At 40.4% G+C, this 16,007-nt stretch overlaps 1 protein-coding gene across 3 annotated transcripts in view; it reads left to right on the top strand.

The window, feature by feature from the left end:
• CFAP299 (cilia and flagella associated protein 299) overlaps positions 1-16,007 on the top strand; it is a 582,511-nt gene that overhangs the window by 3,303 nt on the left and 563,201 nt on the right. For all 3 annotated transcript variants that reach the window (XR_002084957.2, XM_019466401.2, XM_019466394.2), the window contains exon 2: positions 9,546-9,676. Coding sequence is in view for 2 of the 3 variants with exons in the window: in XM_019466401.2 (XP_019321946.1) it covers positions 9,546-9,676 (131 nt within the window). In the remaining variant the exon portion in view is untranslated. The remainder of the gene's footprint in view (positions 1-9,545; positions 9,677-16,007) is intronic.

Genomic DNA, 16,007 nt, shown 5'->3' with positions numbered 1-16,007 from the left:
CAGTCGGTTAAGCGTCCGACTCCTGATTTCCGCTCAGGTCATGATCTCACAGTTTGTGAGTTTGAGCCCTGCATCGGGCTCCGCACTGACAGTGCAGAGCCTGCTTGGGATTTTCTCTCTCCCTCTCTCTCTGTCCCTCCCTCTGCTCGTGCTCTCCCGCCCCCCCCCCCCCCCCCGCCCCTCTCAAAATAAATAAATAAGACTTAAAATATATAAAAAACCCAGAAAGTAATAAGTGTTAGCAAGGACATGGAGAAACTGGAACTCTGCACCACTGGTGGCAGTGTAAAATGGTGCACTTACTGTAGAGACAGTATGGCAGCTCCTCAAAAAATTGAAGTTAGAATTACTATATGATCTAGCAAGTTCACTTGTGGGTATACAGCCAAAAGAATTGAGAGCAGAGACTAGAACAGATATTTGTATACCTATGTTTTTTTTTTTGTTTGTTTGTTTTTTTAAATGTTTATTTACTTTTGAGAGAGAGACAGAGGCGTGAGCAGGGGAGGGGCAGAAAGAGGGAACACAGAATCCGAAGCAGGCTCCAAGCTCCGAGCTATCAGCACAGAGCCCGACACGGGACTCGAACCCCCAGACCGTGAGATCATGACCTGAGCCGAAGTCGGACGCCCAACCGACTGAGCCACCCAGGCGCCCCTGTATACCTATGTTTATGGCAGCATTATTCACAATAACCAGAAGGTGGAAGCAACTCAAGTATCTATTGATGGATCAATACCTAAACAAAATGTGCTACATCTACAATGAAATATTATTCAACCTTTAAAAGGAAGGAAATTCTGACACATGCTACAACAAAGGTGAACCTTGAGGACATTATCCTGAGTGAAATAATCTAGCCACAGGAAGACAAATACTGTGTCATTGCACTTTTATGGGGTACCTAGGGTAGTCAGATTCACAGAGACAGAAAGTAGAAAGGTCATTGCCAGGTCTGCAGGAAAGGGAGAATGGGAGTTATTGTTTAACTGGTACAGAGTTTCAGTTTTGTAAGATGAAAGAGTTCTGGTGATGATGGGGATGATGATGGCACAACAGTATGAATGTACTTAATGCCACTGGACTATATACTTAGAATGGTTAATTTTGTATTTTGTATATTTTATACAAATTGAAAAAATAATTCAGAGTGTCTACAGAGTACCTATAAATCAGGTTGATCTTAGACTTTGCATTCCCAGTAGCGATTCCTAAAAGGAAAAGGGAGTAAATATCTTTAAACTTCTAGAAAATTTTATTTTGGACCTAGAATTCTTTCCCTGGCTGTGTTAGCTATTTTCTGTTTGGCCCTTGAGATCGACATGCTGTCATACCCTACCTTGTTCTGTGCCCCAAAGAGATTGATTTCTGTTGCCTGTTTCAACTGGGCCCCCTTTCCCTTTGGCCAATTGGGTTTAGCCAATAAGAGTCACCAGAAAGAAATTAGAAGCCAGCAGAAGAGAGAGGTTAGGCATCCCCCCCCACCCCCACCCCCACCCCCAGACTCCTTCCATACTGTGCTGTAGGTTAGGAGTGGATATTTTCTTACAAAAAGCCACAATTTAGTGTCGGGCCCTACCCCTACGGCTGTTTCCCTGGGATCTATTAACTGTTCCCTCCTCTTACCTTATTGGACTAGTTAGTTAGTGGCCGTTAATAGCTTATTGCTGTTGCTAGCTGCAGGGTGCTTCATTATCTCTCTAGGATTTCTCTTAACCCTGTCTATACCTTTGTTAATTAACTCAGCCACTCAATTTCCTTCAATTACTACATTTAAATGTGTCCTCTGTTTCCTGCCTGGACTGACTAAATAAACTAAGTTATTTAGCATTCAAATGGAAGTGCAAAAGAAAGACTTTTTGGGGCGGAAATGAGGGACTTCTAAAACCACCTGCTGGTCTTTTCTGAATTTGTAACTTGAGCAAATACTTCATATATTTTCAAATAATTTTTCAAATTTATTGCTATAAATTTGTATAGTTTTCTTTTGTCTGTATTATGGTTCTTTTCTGATTTTCTTAAAATTCTTTTTGAATGTTTATTTATTTTTGACAGAGAGAGAGAGACAGAGAGAGAGACAGAGACAGAGAGCATGAGCGGAGGAGGGGCAGAGAGAGGGTGAGACATAGAATCCGAAGCAGGCTACAGGCTCCAAGCTGTCAGCACAGAGCCCTATGCGGGGCTCGAACTCATGAGCTGTGAGATCATGACCTGAGCTGAAGTCAGACACTCAACCGACTGAGCCACCCTGGCGCCCCATCTTTTCTGATTTCTAAAATTGTTTGCATGTTCTTTATTTCTACCATCAATCTTGCCAAATATTATCTATTTTATTAGTCTTTTAAAAGGATAGGCTCTTGACTTTCATTAAGCAATCAAAGCTTACTGGATTTATATATTTTAATTTCTGTTTTATTTTTCCTGTCATTTTTGTTAATTCTTCTATATTATTTAGGTGCCTTTGCTATTCTTTCTCTACTTTCTTGAAGTAGAATGGTTAGCTGTTCATTTTCAAACTTGTTTTTTCCCTAGTAAATACATTGATGGAATTATTCTCTCTATATTTTATTAAGGTTTGTTATATGATTTCCTTGCCAAAAATTTAAAACTCCATGACAAAATATGTCATAAATAAGTCAAAAGGCAAGCAATTACTTGCAAGTAAATATTTGCAAAATGTGTAATCAACCAGGACCTACTATCTAGAGTAAAGCCCCGTGAATCAATAAGAAATAGATAAAATCTTACGGAGCAATGAGCAAATTTAACAGAGAGAATTCTTACATAGATACTAAACGTAATAATTATATGAAAAGTTGCATATATATATATCAGACTGTCACTTATGGGAATTTTTTTTTTTTAAATCATGAAACTATACCAAATGTTTCCCCCTTAACTGACTTGCTACCAAGTGTCTGGCTAATCCCAAGTCCTGAGCTCATTTTTCCCCAATGCCCTCAGCAAACTGAGAGGCAACCCACCCCGTCATGTTTCTTATTGCCAGTAAAACGTCCTCTGGCAGCAGAGATGGCAGCAAACACTTGGTTACCCAGAGCCTCGTCTTCATGGCAGGTATCTTTTTGCCTCTGCATCCCAGGGACTGCATTGGACTCCTTCACACTGGGAACAGGGCCTTTAATGAGATCAGAGCTCCCGTGCCAGGTCACCCAGAACTAATCAGAAAGCCCATCCTTCAATTCTTCTTCCTCTGGAATCATTGCCAGTAGCTGATTGTGGTTTAGGCAGTCAGAGAAGCAGAACACACGCACAGGCATGCATGCACGCACACTTACACAATACATATATGTATAGGTGTGTGTGTTCCACGTATATGATTTTGTGCCGAGATTTGACCTTACACAGTTAAGAGAACTGTTCAAACAGTGAGTGAAGGGCTGTTTCTTTGGTGTCTGGTGCTGAAGCCTGAAATCACTAGGACACACAGCCCGGAAGGAAAGGCACATGAGAAACGGGGAGGGGGAACAGGGGCAAACTGAGAGACCTGCAAGGATGAACTAGAACTTGTAGCAGGCCGTCAGTTGTGGTGTGGGGGTGACCTACAGGAGAAGCTGGCATCTTCAGTTATGGAGCTAAACATGGCCCAGGAGTTGGAGAAGCTGAAGAAGATCTTGTAGGAACTAGAACAACATGGTTGCTTCTTGTGCCTTCCAAATCTATTGCAGACGTCTCTTATGGCCCAAACTAACCTGTACATACCAAAGGAGAGGAAATTATGGGAAACTGAGTTTATGCTTAGCCAAGTTGACGGAATACAAATTCACTGCATCTGCCATTTTTAACTTTTCACAGGGAGAATGTATTTGTATCTGACTTGTATAATTAACACTAAAAAAGTGAGGGATATAATTTTCTTTTTTTTTTTTTTTAATTTGTCTATCAAGAAAGCATGAGCATGCGTGAGTGGAGGAGGGGCAGAGAAAGAGAGGGAGAGAGAGAATCCCAAGGAGGCTCCGGGCTCTGATGGCAGAGCCTAACGCAGAGCTCAATCCCAAGAACCATGAGATCATGACCTGAGCTGAAACCAAGAGATGGACGCTTAATTGACTAAGCCACCCAAGTGTCCCAAGGATGTACTTTTCTTAAATAATTGTTTAGAACTTGCATTATACTGACATCAATTCAGAAAGGATAGCACAAAGTAGAAAGCTAAAGACTAATTTCTCTTATGAACTGAATGAAAAGCAATGTAAAACGAATCCAGGAATATATTAAGAAATAATAGATCAGAGTAAGATTAGTGTGATTTATCATAGGAGTGCAAGGATGAACTCATGATATTAAATTTAAAAAGAAAAAAATATAACTTCTATAGATGCATAAAAAGCATAGGATAAAATTTCAAACTTCCTCATATCATAACTTGATGAAGAGTATACAGCAAACACTTGTAAACCTCATATACAGTGGTTAAACATTTCAAAGTTTAGCATGGGAATAGAAACATGATAAAAATGGTTGCAAGTACTCTTAACTTTTTATTGGTAATCTGGCTGCGGCAATGCTACAATGAAAGGAAAGTATCATAAATACTTGGAAGAAGGAGTCAGAATATTATTTTTATAAAGGTAGTATGATTATCTGCCATGATACAAAAAATACAAGAAAATTAACTGGAACCCTATTAGAACAAGTCAGTGAGTTTAGTGAAGAAATCTAAGATTGAACTACAATAATAACTCTTTTCTCCAGCAGTAACTAACATAATAACAAAAGACACAAAAGTGAAGGGAGCCTCAGTACTCTGGGGACAATGTCAAGGGTGGCCATAAACCAAGCCACCCTCCCTCCCTTCCTCCATTCCTTTCTTCCTCCCTCCCTCACTGCCTACCCCCCTTCCTCTCTCCCCTCCTTTCCTTCCCTCCCTTCCCTTCCCTTCCCTTCCCTTCCCTTCCCTTCCCTTCCCTTCCCTTCCCTTCCTTTTCTTTCTTCCTCCTCCCCTCCCTTCCTCCTTCTCTTCTCTTCCCTACCTTTTTTTTCCTTTCTTTTTCCTCCTTCCTGTCCTCCTTCCTTCCTTCCTTTCTTGGATGGGAAACACCTCGGCACCCCAGACGCCAGCTTCCCCTTGTTCCAGACTCACCTGTTCAGAGTCTGGCTCTTGCCACCTAACACCAAATCCCAGTCTTCATCTACCTCTCACCCCACTAGAGGAACAGTATAAGAGGTGCTTTGCCTCAGGGGGACAGCCAGGCTGGGGGTGGCAGTGGGCTCTGGCCCAAGACTGGGGACAGTACAGCCCCAAGGCTCTTACAGTAGTGAATTGTGCATGCCAGGCCACACATCTGTAGCCTTCTAGGAATAGATAGGACCCTGAGCAGTATTGTGGGCTTCTGGGGTGGAATCCTGCCGTCCCAGTCCAACTCTGCCAAGGTCCAAGGCCACAGCATCAGCTGGAAGGCACCATTCCATTGTACGTCCTCGGGACCAGGTGTCCCTCCCAGCAGCTGAGAGATGTCTAAAATTTGTTCCAGGAGAATAGTCATCCAGTGAGAATTAAGTCTTGCACAGACTTAATTGCTGCCCTCTGCTTTGCCACAAGTTGTTTTGCAGTTCATGTATAGTAAGGAAGCCTTCTCCGTAAGGGCAAGCCATCTCTGGATTCTGTTTTGCACTACGCCTCCTCATAGCTAGCTCTCTCCAAACTGCTAATATCCAGAAGTAAAGACTTATGATCACATGAGAAAAGAACATTGACAATTAATAAAGGATCACTGCCTTGGGGCACCTGGGTGGCTCAGTTGGTTAAGCATCTGACTTCGGCTCAGGTTATGACTTCATGGTTGGTAAGTTCGAGTCAGCGGGCTCTGCATAGACACTACAGAGTCTGCTTGGGCTTCTCTCTCTCTCCCTCTCTCTCCCTCTGTCTCCCTCTCTCTCTCCCTGCCCCTCCCCCACTCATTCTTTATCTCTCTCAATATAAATAAACTTAAAAAAATATTGCTGTATTTATATACTTGGATTATCATGGCTAATCATGTATTTTTACTAAGATGAACTGTTATAGTCAAAACCATTAGAGTTTATAAAACATTATCATCTTTTTGCCCTTCCAAATAAATGTAAGTGGAATCCCAGAGGAATCAGAGGGAAGTAGGGGATAAACTATATTTGAAAAAAATAATGGCTAAAAGTTTCCAAATTTTGTGAAAAGTTTAAATCCATAGAGCCAAGGAAGATGATGCGTTCCAAGTGGAATAAACACAGAGAAACCAATCCAAGGACTATCTTAATTGTTGAAAACCAGTGGTAAAGAGATCTTAAAGGAATTTAAAATGAAGGGATACATTATGTAAAATAAAATACCTCTCAGAGGTAATACAAGGCTTGGGACAATGGGATGACATCTTTAAAGTGTTGAAAAGTCAGAAGTCAACCTGGAACACTAATCCAGCAAAAATCTCTTTCAAAAATGAAGGTGAAATATATTTTTTTCAGTCAAACAATAGCCAAGATAATTTGTTAGCAGACCCACACTACAGAAAATGTCAAAATTTTTTAGGTAGAAGGAAAATCATATCAGTACGAAACTTGGATCTACATAAAGGAACGAAAAGCACCAGAAACGCTTAATATGTGAATAAGTAAAAATATTTTAGTATTTTGTCTCTTTAAAGATAATTTCTTTAAAGATAATTGACCATTTAAAGTGGACAGATGGGGGCGTCTGGGTGGTGGCTCAGTCGGTTGAGCATCAGACTGTCTCAGGTCATGATTTCACGGTTTGTGGGTTCGAGCCCTGTGTGGGGCTCTGTGCTGACAGCTCAGTCTGGAACCTGCTTCAGATTCTGTGTTTCCTTCTCTCTGCTCCTCCCCCACTCACACTGTCTCTCTCTTTCTCAAAAATAAATAAACATTTAAAAAATAAAAAAAATAAAGTGGACAGATGACTTATGATTCTACTAGTGGTAATGGTTGGTGAGGCAACCAACTTGAGCTTTCTCCTTATTTTCTCAGTAGGTCTTGTTTCTTGTTACAATATAAATTAACATAGATGAGTGTAGAACTACCCAGATCATTTTGTGTGGCCCAGGTAAGGCACACAGAAATGCACAATTCACTCCAATATATGAAATTAATACAACAACTTTTTAATGGTCTTTATTATGTAAAATACTGTGTTGATCACAAGCCATTGATATTCTTCTGGAAAACCCCCACAGTCTCACAGAGTTTACCTGAGAATTCTTCCCATATGCCCACATTTAGTAATAGATTTACGCAAACTTATACTCAAGTCATCTCTTTTGTAAATCACATCTAAAATCATTGTTTTTTTTTTTTGTTTGTTTCTATTAAATATTAATTCCACTAGGTGGAGTCATTTGCTTAGTTTTTGTGGTTCACACTAAAGAGCTTAAAAATAACACGTACAATAAGCAGGGAAACAAGTCAGAAAAAAGACAAATAACCCTCCCAAGATCTGGTGCTTTGGGCTATATTAGCTTGGCAGACGTATCTTCATTACTACACAGAGTTCACTACAGTTGACCTTGGAACAGCAAAAAGGTTAGAGGCACCAAACTCCGTGCAGTCGAAAATCTGTATATAACTTTTGAGTCCCCCAAAACGTTACCAATAGCCTACTGTTGACTGGAAGCGTTACTGAGAACATAAACAGTTGAACAGAGAACTTAAACATACATACACACGTACATATTTTGTATGTCATATGTATCATATGCTTTATTTTTCCAATCAAGTAAGTTAGAGAAAAGAATGTCAAGAACAGCAGAGAAGAGAAAATACACTTACAGTATGGTATGTATCCAAACCATAAGTTTACCTCAACTGTTTCCAAGATGAATTGTCTGTTGGTACCTACATCACTATTGTCTTACAGGGTACAGAACACTGTCGATGTATGTGTTACTAACACCAGACATGACAAATGAGAAGATAGTGTACAGTCTGTAAGTGTTGATACATTTTAACTTTTTGCAATAGATTTGTGTATGTTTTATGGTAGTAAATGATAAAAATAGACCAGTATGTCGCTATATTTTATGCATTTATGACACATGTAACTTTTTCTTGATTCTTTCATTATTTCTAGTCTACATGATTCATTTGTGAATTTTTTCAAATTATTGCACATCTCCAAAGAATTTTCCAATATATTTATTGAAAAAAATATGTGTATAAGTGAACCTGCACAGTTCATCCTTTGTTGTTTGAGGGCCAACCGTATTTGCTTTTAATGTTTAGCAAAGGACAGTAGCAAGTTTTCTAGGTTGGTAGTGTCTAAATTTTTTCTTCCCAATAGTTGGAACTTTAAAACAGCCCCTGAGGGGTGAACAGATTATTAACCAGGCATCTTAAGTTTTCTCATTTAATCCTGTCAGATGGTTCTTTCATTCAACAGTGATGTATTCAATAAGTGTCTGTTACAAAAAGATACATACATATCTATCTATCTATCTATCTATATGCTATTTTCACTATAGTTCAGCTATGTCACATTTAACTAAGATGATATAAGGAACATTTTTTTTTTTAAATTTTCAATGTTTTTATTTATTTTTGAGAGAGAGAGAGAGACAGAGTAAGTGGGAGAGGGGCAGAGAGAGAGAGGGAGACACAGAATCCAGAGCAGGCTCCAGACTCTGAGCTGTCAGCACAGAGCCCGACATGGTGCTCGAACTCATGAACCCTGAGATCATATCCCAAGCTGAAGTCAGATGCTCAACCGACTGAGCCACCCAGGTGCCCCGATATAAAGAACATTATTAATGTATACATATTGAAATGTAATACTTTAGTCCTTATATCAGCAACCTAATGTAAGATGACACCTCTTCAGATAATAGGGAAATAATATTTATTTGTTTTTGAAAACGCTATGCAAGTGACACAAATGTGTAGAGCGTTTCTTCAAGTAGCTGTAATATAAAAGGCCTAAAGGATTGTGGGGAAACTTTTTTCAGCGTGAAGCTTTTTTGTTGCCATCTTCTTTGGTTTCTACTTTTTTGTTTTTATTGGTACCAACATTATATGGAAACAATATCTTTCCAGTTAAATAGGAAATTCATCTGCTCTTTATTTTGTATTTGAAGTTTTAATGCTCTGTGTCATCAGTTCATTGACCTCAAGGAAGGAAGTCTCTGAAATGTTGAACTTTATGAGAGCAACCCAATTCTCTTTTTGTGCAATTGGTTTTTAAAAAAGTCTTTCTTGTATGAGTACTATTGTCTCCAGTTTTATTGTTTTAAAGATACTCTATTAATTACCTACAGCTGCTCTTGTAAATGGATTAAAAACACAACAGACTTTTGTCCTCCAATCCCTTAGAGAAAATCTAGTGACTGATGTTATTTCCTTTTTTTTTTTCCTCTTCATCTTACATCTGTGGGAAAAGGATGACAAATAAGATGTTTATGAAAGTATTGTTAGAAAGGATTCTGAGTTTTCATATCTAATATGTCTCATTTTAAAATAATTCTGATTTTTTCCTTTATTCAGCATATATCAAATAAAATAAGATGTCTAATTCGTGCACAAATCTTACAACTGATTTTTCTCTTTAGGATGAAGGCTTGGCTCGCCAGTTGGTGGAGCTAGGCTACCGGGGGACCGGAGAGGTGGTGAAAAGGGAAGATTTTGAAGCAAGGAAGGCAGCTATAGAGACTGCAAGGCTGGCTGAAAGAACTCAGAAAAAGTAAGTGTCTGTGTTTCCAACCTGGGTTTTATATTATATTGTAGAGTCTCTGTAAAAGCCCAATCTCGCTGGCATTGTTGTCATTTAGGAACACGGGCCGGAGCGGGTAGAACTTAGAATATCCTCAGCATGTGCTCTGCAGACCAGGGACTGAAGGAACTGTGACATGCTTGCAGGAAGCCACATGCAGTTTTGAGCTACTAACTTAAGAAATAGAAGTCCCCTTCAGCTCAGGTCACGATCTCGCGGTCTGTGAGTTCGACCCCCGCGTCGGGCTCTGGGCTGACAGCTCAGAGCCTGGAGCCTGTTTCAGATTCTGTGTCTCCCTCTCTCTCTGACCTTCCCCCATTCATGCTCTGTCTCTCTCTGTCTCAAAAATGAATAAACATTAAAAAAAAACTTTAAAAAAATAGAAGTCCCAAAATACAGTAATTATACTGAAAGTCTTGTTAGAAAGTAAGGCAGTGTTATAGACTTTATGTATTTATATAGTAAAGAGTATGAGTGACTTTTGTCTTAGGATTCTTTGTACTTTTGAGACCTTTACATCTTTGGCATCATTTATGTTCTTACATTTTTGTGAACGTTTATTCATTCAACTTTATTAATGGTCTCTGGCTTTTGTTAATGTGACTAATATATAGTTACATAAAATAGGAATCTCATTAAGTATATTAAACATATTATAAAAGAGATGTACACCTAAAGTGAACTATATCAACTGATGAGCTAATTTGAAAGATGTGACAAAGCAGGACACCTGGGTGCCTCAGTTGGTTAAGCGTTCGACTCTTGATTTTGGCGCAGGTCATGATCTCAGGGTCATGAGATTGAGTCCCATGTGGGCCTCTGTGCTGGGTGTGGAGCCTGCTTAACATTCTCTCTCTCTCTCTCTCTCTCTCTCTCTCCTCTGCGCACATGCACACAAGTTCTCTCTCCCTCTCTCTCAAAAAAAGAAATAAAAAAAAAAGATGTGACAAAGCAATTATCTATTTACCTTTTAAAACTGAATGCTAATGTTGTAAATGTTGGAGAGGACAATTACTTAGGAATTGGTGTATTATTCTTAATTTTAAACTACCCCAAAATTATGAGTAGAAATTTCTCATGTGTTTATTATAGCACATAACGTTTGGGAGTGGAACATGAACTAGTTCCAGCAGTGTGCGATTTTAATTGATTGTTCTAGTAGTTACTGTGTTTCATTACCATAGAACATTGGGATTTAGTATTTCGACATTTGGTAATGTATTAGTTATCTGATGCTGCCATAACACGTTACTACAAGCTTAGTGGCTTAAAACAACACAAATGTTTTTATTCATAGCGTTCTGTGGGTCAGAAGTCAAGAGTACAGTGGCTCAGCTGGGTTCTCTGGTCAGTACATCACACGGTTGAAATCCTGGTGTTTGCTGGACTGAGCCCTCTTCTGGAGGCTCTGAAGATGAATCTGCTTCCAGACGCATTCAGGTTGTTGGCCAAATTCAGTTCCTTGTGACTGTGGAACCCTGAGACCCCCATTTCTTTGTCAGCTGTCATTCTGGGGGCTGGTCTTTTGGGGGCTGGGCTGTGGGGTCCTACAGGCTGCCCACATTCCTCCTCATGCTTTCTGTGTGGTCCCCTTCCAGCAAGAGGAGGTCAAGATTCTCTTGCCCTTCAAATCTCTCTGAGTTCTCCTTCTGCAGCATCTTTCCTTATTCCAACCAGAGAAAGATCTCTCCTTTTAGGGGCTTATGTGGTCACACTGGGTTCATCTAGATTATCCTGATAATATTCCTGTTTTAGGGTCTATAACCTTCATTACATCTGCAAAGTCCCTTTTTCCATGTAATGTAACATGTTCACAGTCTTTAGGAATTAGGGCATGGGCATCCTGGGAGGTGGGCATTCTGTTTACCACAGGTGATTTACATAAAAGTTTGATAATTTATTCAACATAGTTATGCACGACTTCTATTCTTAAAAATTTGAAATGATGCCAAGTATATGTGTACAATGTGATGTGTCTTATATAGACTATCAGGGGAGTCTTCTCTTTCTGTATCAGTAAATGTTTATCAGGAGCAAAAGTGGACAGAGTTTTGTGAGATTTTATAAGGAATTAAAATATATTCATCTTTTATTAGAGGTGTGCCCTATTTCATAGTAAGAGGAGTGGGCCACGGTTAAAGTGCAAGTGTACATGTCCATTTTGTGTTTGAGGATCAAAGTGAGTATTTACTCCATGCAATAGTCTCTTTAACTGGCCAGAACTGGAAGTCATCAGGCTGCTTAAGTACCCACCATGGGAGGCTAATCCCCACCCAGCGTTGCTAGAATCCCAAGGCCTTTCATCTGCAAATCTTCTCTGAGTGATTTTGTAATGGGATGGGCCCCATATGTTGCCTCTTGCCCCATCCGGGAGTCACTTTGCTCCTTTCCCTCCCAGGTCTATTGTAGTGTTCTTGACAGCAGGGCCAGCAGAGGGTGACCTAGAGCCAAATATGCCCTGGGCCTAGATTTGCTGGAGAATCACTTTGAAAAATACACATGAACATCTGCCCATCTGCCAATTGGTGCCAACATGGAAACGCTTGATTCTACTATTAGATTACCTTATATTAACTTATCTAATGTGCAGGTGAGGAGTCCCACGTAGATCCCAATCCTCTGGTCTGGTAATCCTAGAGCACCCATGGTGGGGTACCTGGGTGGCTCAGTTGGTTGAGTGTCCTACTCTTGATTTCAGTTCAGGTCATGATCTTGAGGTCATGGGGTCATGCTGTCAGTGTGGAGCCTAATTGGGATTCTATTTCCTCTCTCTCTGTCGCTCTCCCTCACTTACACGCTTTCTCTCAAAACAAAACAAAAAAACAAGTGATGGCACCCAAAAGTAAGTTATTTACTTTGATTAGTTTCAGAGGGGGAGTCTAGAGAGAAGAAAGTTAGATATTGGAGGGAGCACTGTGATGAAGGGGTATTTTGATAAGGATTTCTCCAAAAGAGGGCATAAGGTGAAAAAAAAATTATTCTGGGCTTTTGATTTACTCATTCACTTTATAAATACTCATAACACAACTATATTGCATTAGCATTTAGCACTGTGGTAAATGCTGGGGATATGATAGAACATAGGACAATCCCTGCCCTTAAGAAATTTGAGCACTAGATACATGAGAGATGATTACATCGCTGGTGGGACTGTGAAACAGAAAACAGTTTGGGGGCTCTTTAAAATGTTACACACAGAGTTACCATATGACCCAGCAATTCCTTTCCTAGGCATCTCTCCAAGGGGATTGAAAACCTAGGTCCACTTAAAAATTTGTTCACCAATGTTCATAGCAGCATTAGTCATAGTCACCATAAAGTGGAAATAATCCTGGGGTGCCTGGGTGGCTCAGGTGGTTAAGTGTCTGACTTCGGCTCAGGTCATGATCTCACAGTTTATGTGTTCGAGTCCCGCGTTGGGCTCTGTGCTAACAGCTTGGAGCCTGGAGCCTGCTTTGGATTCTGTGTCTCCTCCTCTCTCTGCTTCTCCCCCATTCATGCATGCTCTGTCTCTCAAAAATAAATAGAAGTTACAAAAAAAAAAATTAAAAAAAAGTGGAAATAATCCGAATGTCCATCACCTGATCAATGGGTAAAAAAAAAAAAAAAAAAAAAAAATTGGCATATAGATACAATGGGATATTATTCAGCCAGAAAAAAGAGTGAAGTACATATTGTTACATACTACAACAAAGATAAACCTTGAAGACATCAGGCTAAGTGAAAGAAGTGAGAAAAAAAGACTATATACTGTGTAGTTCCATTTACATAAAGTGTCCAAAGTAGGTAATTGCATAAAATGCATAGACAGAGGGAGACTTGTAGTTGCCAAGGGCTGGAAGGAAGGGTGAATGGGAAATGACTGCTAATAGGTATGCGTTTTCTTTTTGGGTTGATAAAATGTTCCAGACTTAGATACTGGAGATGATTGCACAGCTTTGTAAATGCACTAAAGACATTGAATTGTACACCTTAAAAGTTTGAATTTTATGGCATGTGAATTATGGCTCAATAAAAACAAATAGGACAGAAAATAATGCATTCCGTCAGAGGTGCTGTGGTGACACCCTGAAGTGACATTAAGTCAAGATTTGGTGGATGGGAAGAACAGGGCAAGCTCTTCTGAAGGCATGACGGCTAACTTCACTCTTAAAGGATAAGTAGGAATTAACCAGGCAAAGAAGTATGTGGAGATGGACACATCCTGTGACAAACTCAATCTGGTGACAAACTCCCGTTCTTCACAAATCTTTCTCTCTGCCTCTTTGTCTTAACATGCATCTGTTCTCTTGCTGAGACTTTTCCCCCTAAAGCCCTGCCAGCTAGAGGCCACTTGTTTCTACACTTTCTGGGGTGGTGTGGTAGTGAGTGCGTTTTGCATTCTCCCTAGTTCCCACAATCTTTGCTTCAAAACCATCTCTGTTTTATCATGTAAACATCATCTCTCATCTGTCCTGCACTGAGATTCATGGCAGCTGGTAGAGTGGCCACAAGGCAGAGGCTTTAAATGTTGTGAAGGAATGGGTATAGTTTAGTTGGTGAACTTTTTGTCGAGACTGAATGTTCTGCTCTCCAGAGTGTGGCCATGGTATATTAATGAGGCATTCCCATCATAAGTTCTGGAGAATTTCCATTTGTAGTGAGAAGTTCAGTTTATTTATTTTTTATTGAAATAAATGTCTATTTTGAGACAGAGAGTGCACATGGGCGTGCACAAGTGGGGAAAGGACAGAGGGGAGAGAGAGAGGGAGAGAGAGAATATCCCCAGGAGGGTCCTCACTGGCAGCACAGAGCCTGACATGGGGCTTGATCTCACTAACCATGAGATCATGACCTGAGCCGAAATCAAGAGTTGGACACTTCACCGACTGAGCCACCCAGGTGCCTAGAGAAGGTCATTTTATTTCCACAGGTGATGGAGAGATGGACCTTAACTGTTTGCAACACAGGTTGAGTATTGGGTTCTTGGGGTATATTTAGTAGATTAAGGCACTGTTATTCCCATTCCTTTTAGCAAGTCAACATTTATTACAGGCTCTTTACATTCACCCTGGCCCGCAGAGGAGAGCCACTGAATCTCTTTTTTAGTGAGTTTGGTTCTATTCTGACCAGTGTATTTCTGATGACTTTGGTGACTGAATCCTTCCATGGACCATAATCCTTTGATGCATCTTCTGGCTCAGATAATATGTCTATTCTAGCATGCTCACTTTCCTGAGCCTTTAACCTTTCCTCAGAATTCTTTCTGCAATGTAGGCATTTCAGCCATAGTCAGTGTAGGTCATAGCTTGTTTCTAGTTTTTTTTTGGAGCCAGTGAGTTTGCACCATTTTCTGGGGTCCTTGTCAAAATGCTATGTCCTGTGGTCTGAGAGAGTGCCACACATCAACAAATGCTGATATATTCAGTTTTATTTCTGGCTTTTCTCGTCTAGATTCCTCTCCCCAGTCCTGCTTGTATGTGCTATCAAGGTCTTGTGGCTCCTTTCAGGTAATTCCCCTTTCCTCTCTTATCAGACCTGACATGTCCCTGGCTGTGACCTAATCTTTATAGACCTGGTGACCAGAAGTAGAATCGGAGACACTTCCTGAGGTAGACACACGTTGTTCCATGGGAGAAAGACCTCTGTATTTTCCTTTTACTTTGCTGCTGCTGGTGGTAGGAGTGTGATAGCTCTTAATGGAGAGGTTGAGATCACTTCTTCAGGCTCAGAAGAGGTCTGGGGAGGTTGGAATCTTCAGGAACCTCTACTCAGTTGTTCGCAACCCATGTGTCAGAATCCTGGGTTTCTCAATCAGAACTCAGATTTTGGTGTAACAGACCTGCCCCTGCTAAGTGTCCAACTGTCTTTGGACTTTAGCCATTGTGACTATCAAATCCCCTGCTTGATTCATCTTCTGCTTGCCCCCTGCCTGAGGTGAGGACTTCTTTGTAAGCTAGCAAAGAAACTCTGTGGCTTTTTTATTTTGTTACAGTCGTTGGTTAATTGCCCTCCACTTTGCATTATCAACCTTTAGGGCATCGATGCAATTCAGCAACAAGTATTTCTGTAATTGCATTGTTGTCATGTTTATCATTCCCCATACATGTCAGATACCCGAATCATCCCGTTGGCTAGGGCATTCCACTTTAATTATACAGCATCCCAGTTTTCCACATGTGAATGAACTTTTTAACAGTTGGATCACTACCTTGTGCTGGGGTTGTCTGAAAATACCTCCAGGGCTGTGGACCTCATTGTTAAAGGGCTCATGGTGAGAGATATGGTCCCCATACCCCATCTCACTGCCTGCTTCCTCAGG

This window comes from Panthera pardus, unplaced genomic scaffold (assembly GCF_024362965.1).
Source record: "Panthera pardus isolate Hobbes unplaced genomic scaffold, ASM2436296v1 HiC_scaffold_13, whole genome shotgun sequence".
NCBI classification, from domain to species: domain Eukaryota; kingdom Metazoa; phylum Chordata; class Mammalia; order Carnivora; family Felidae; genus Panthera; species Panthera pardus.
Note: the sequence above shows the minus strand (reverse complement) of the source record. Positions and strands in the feature narration are given on the sequence as shown.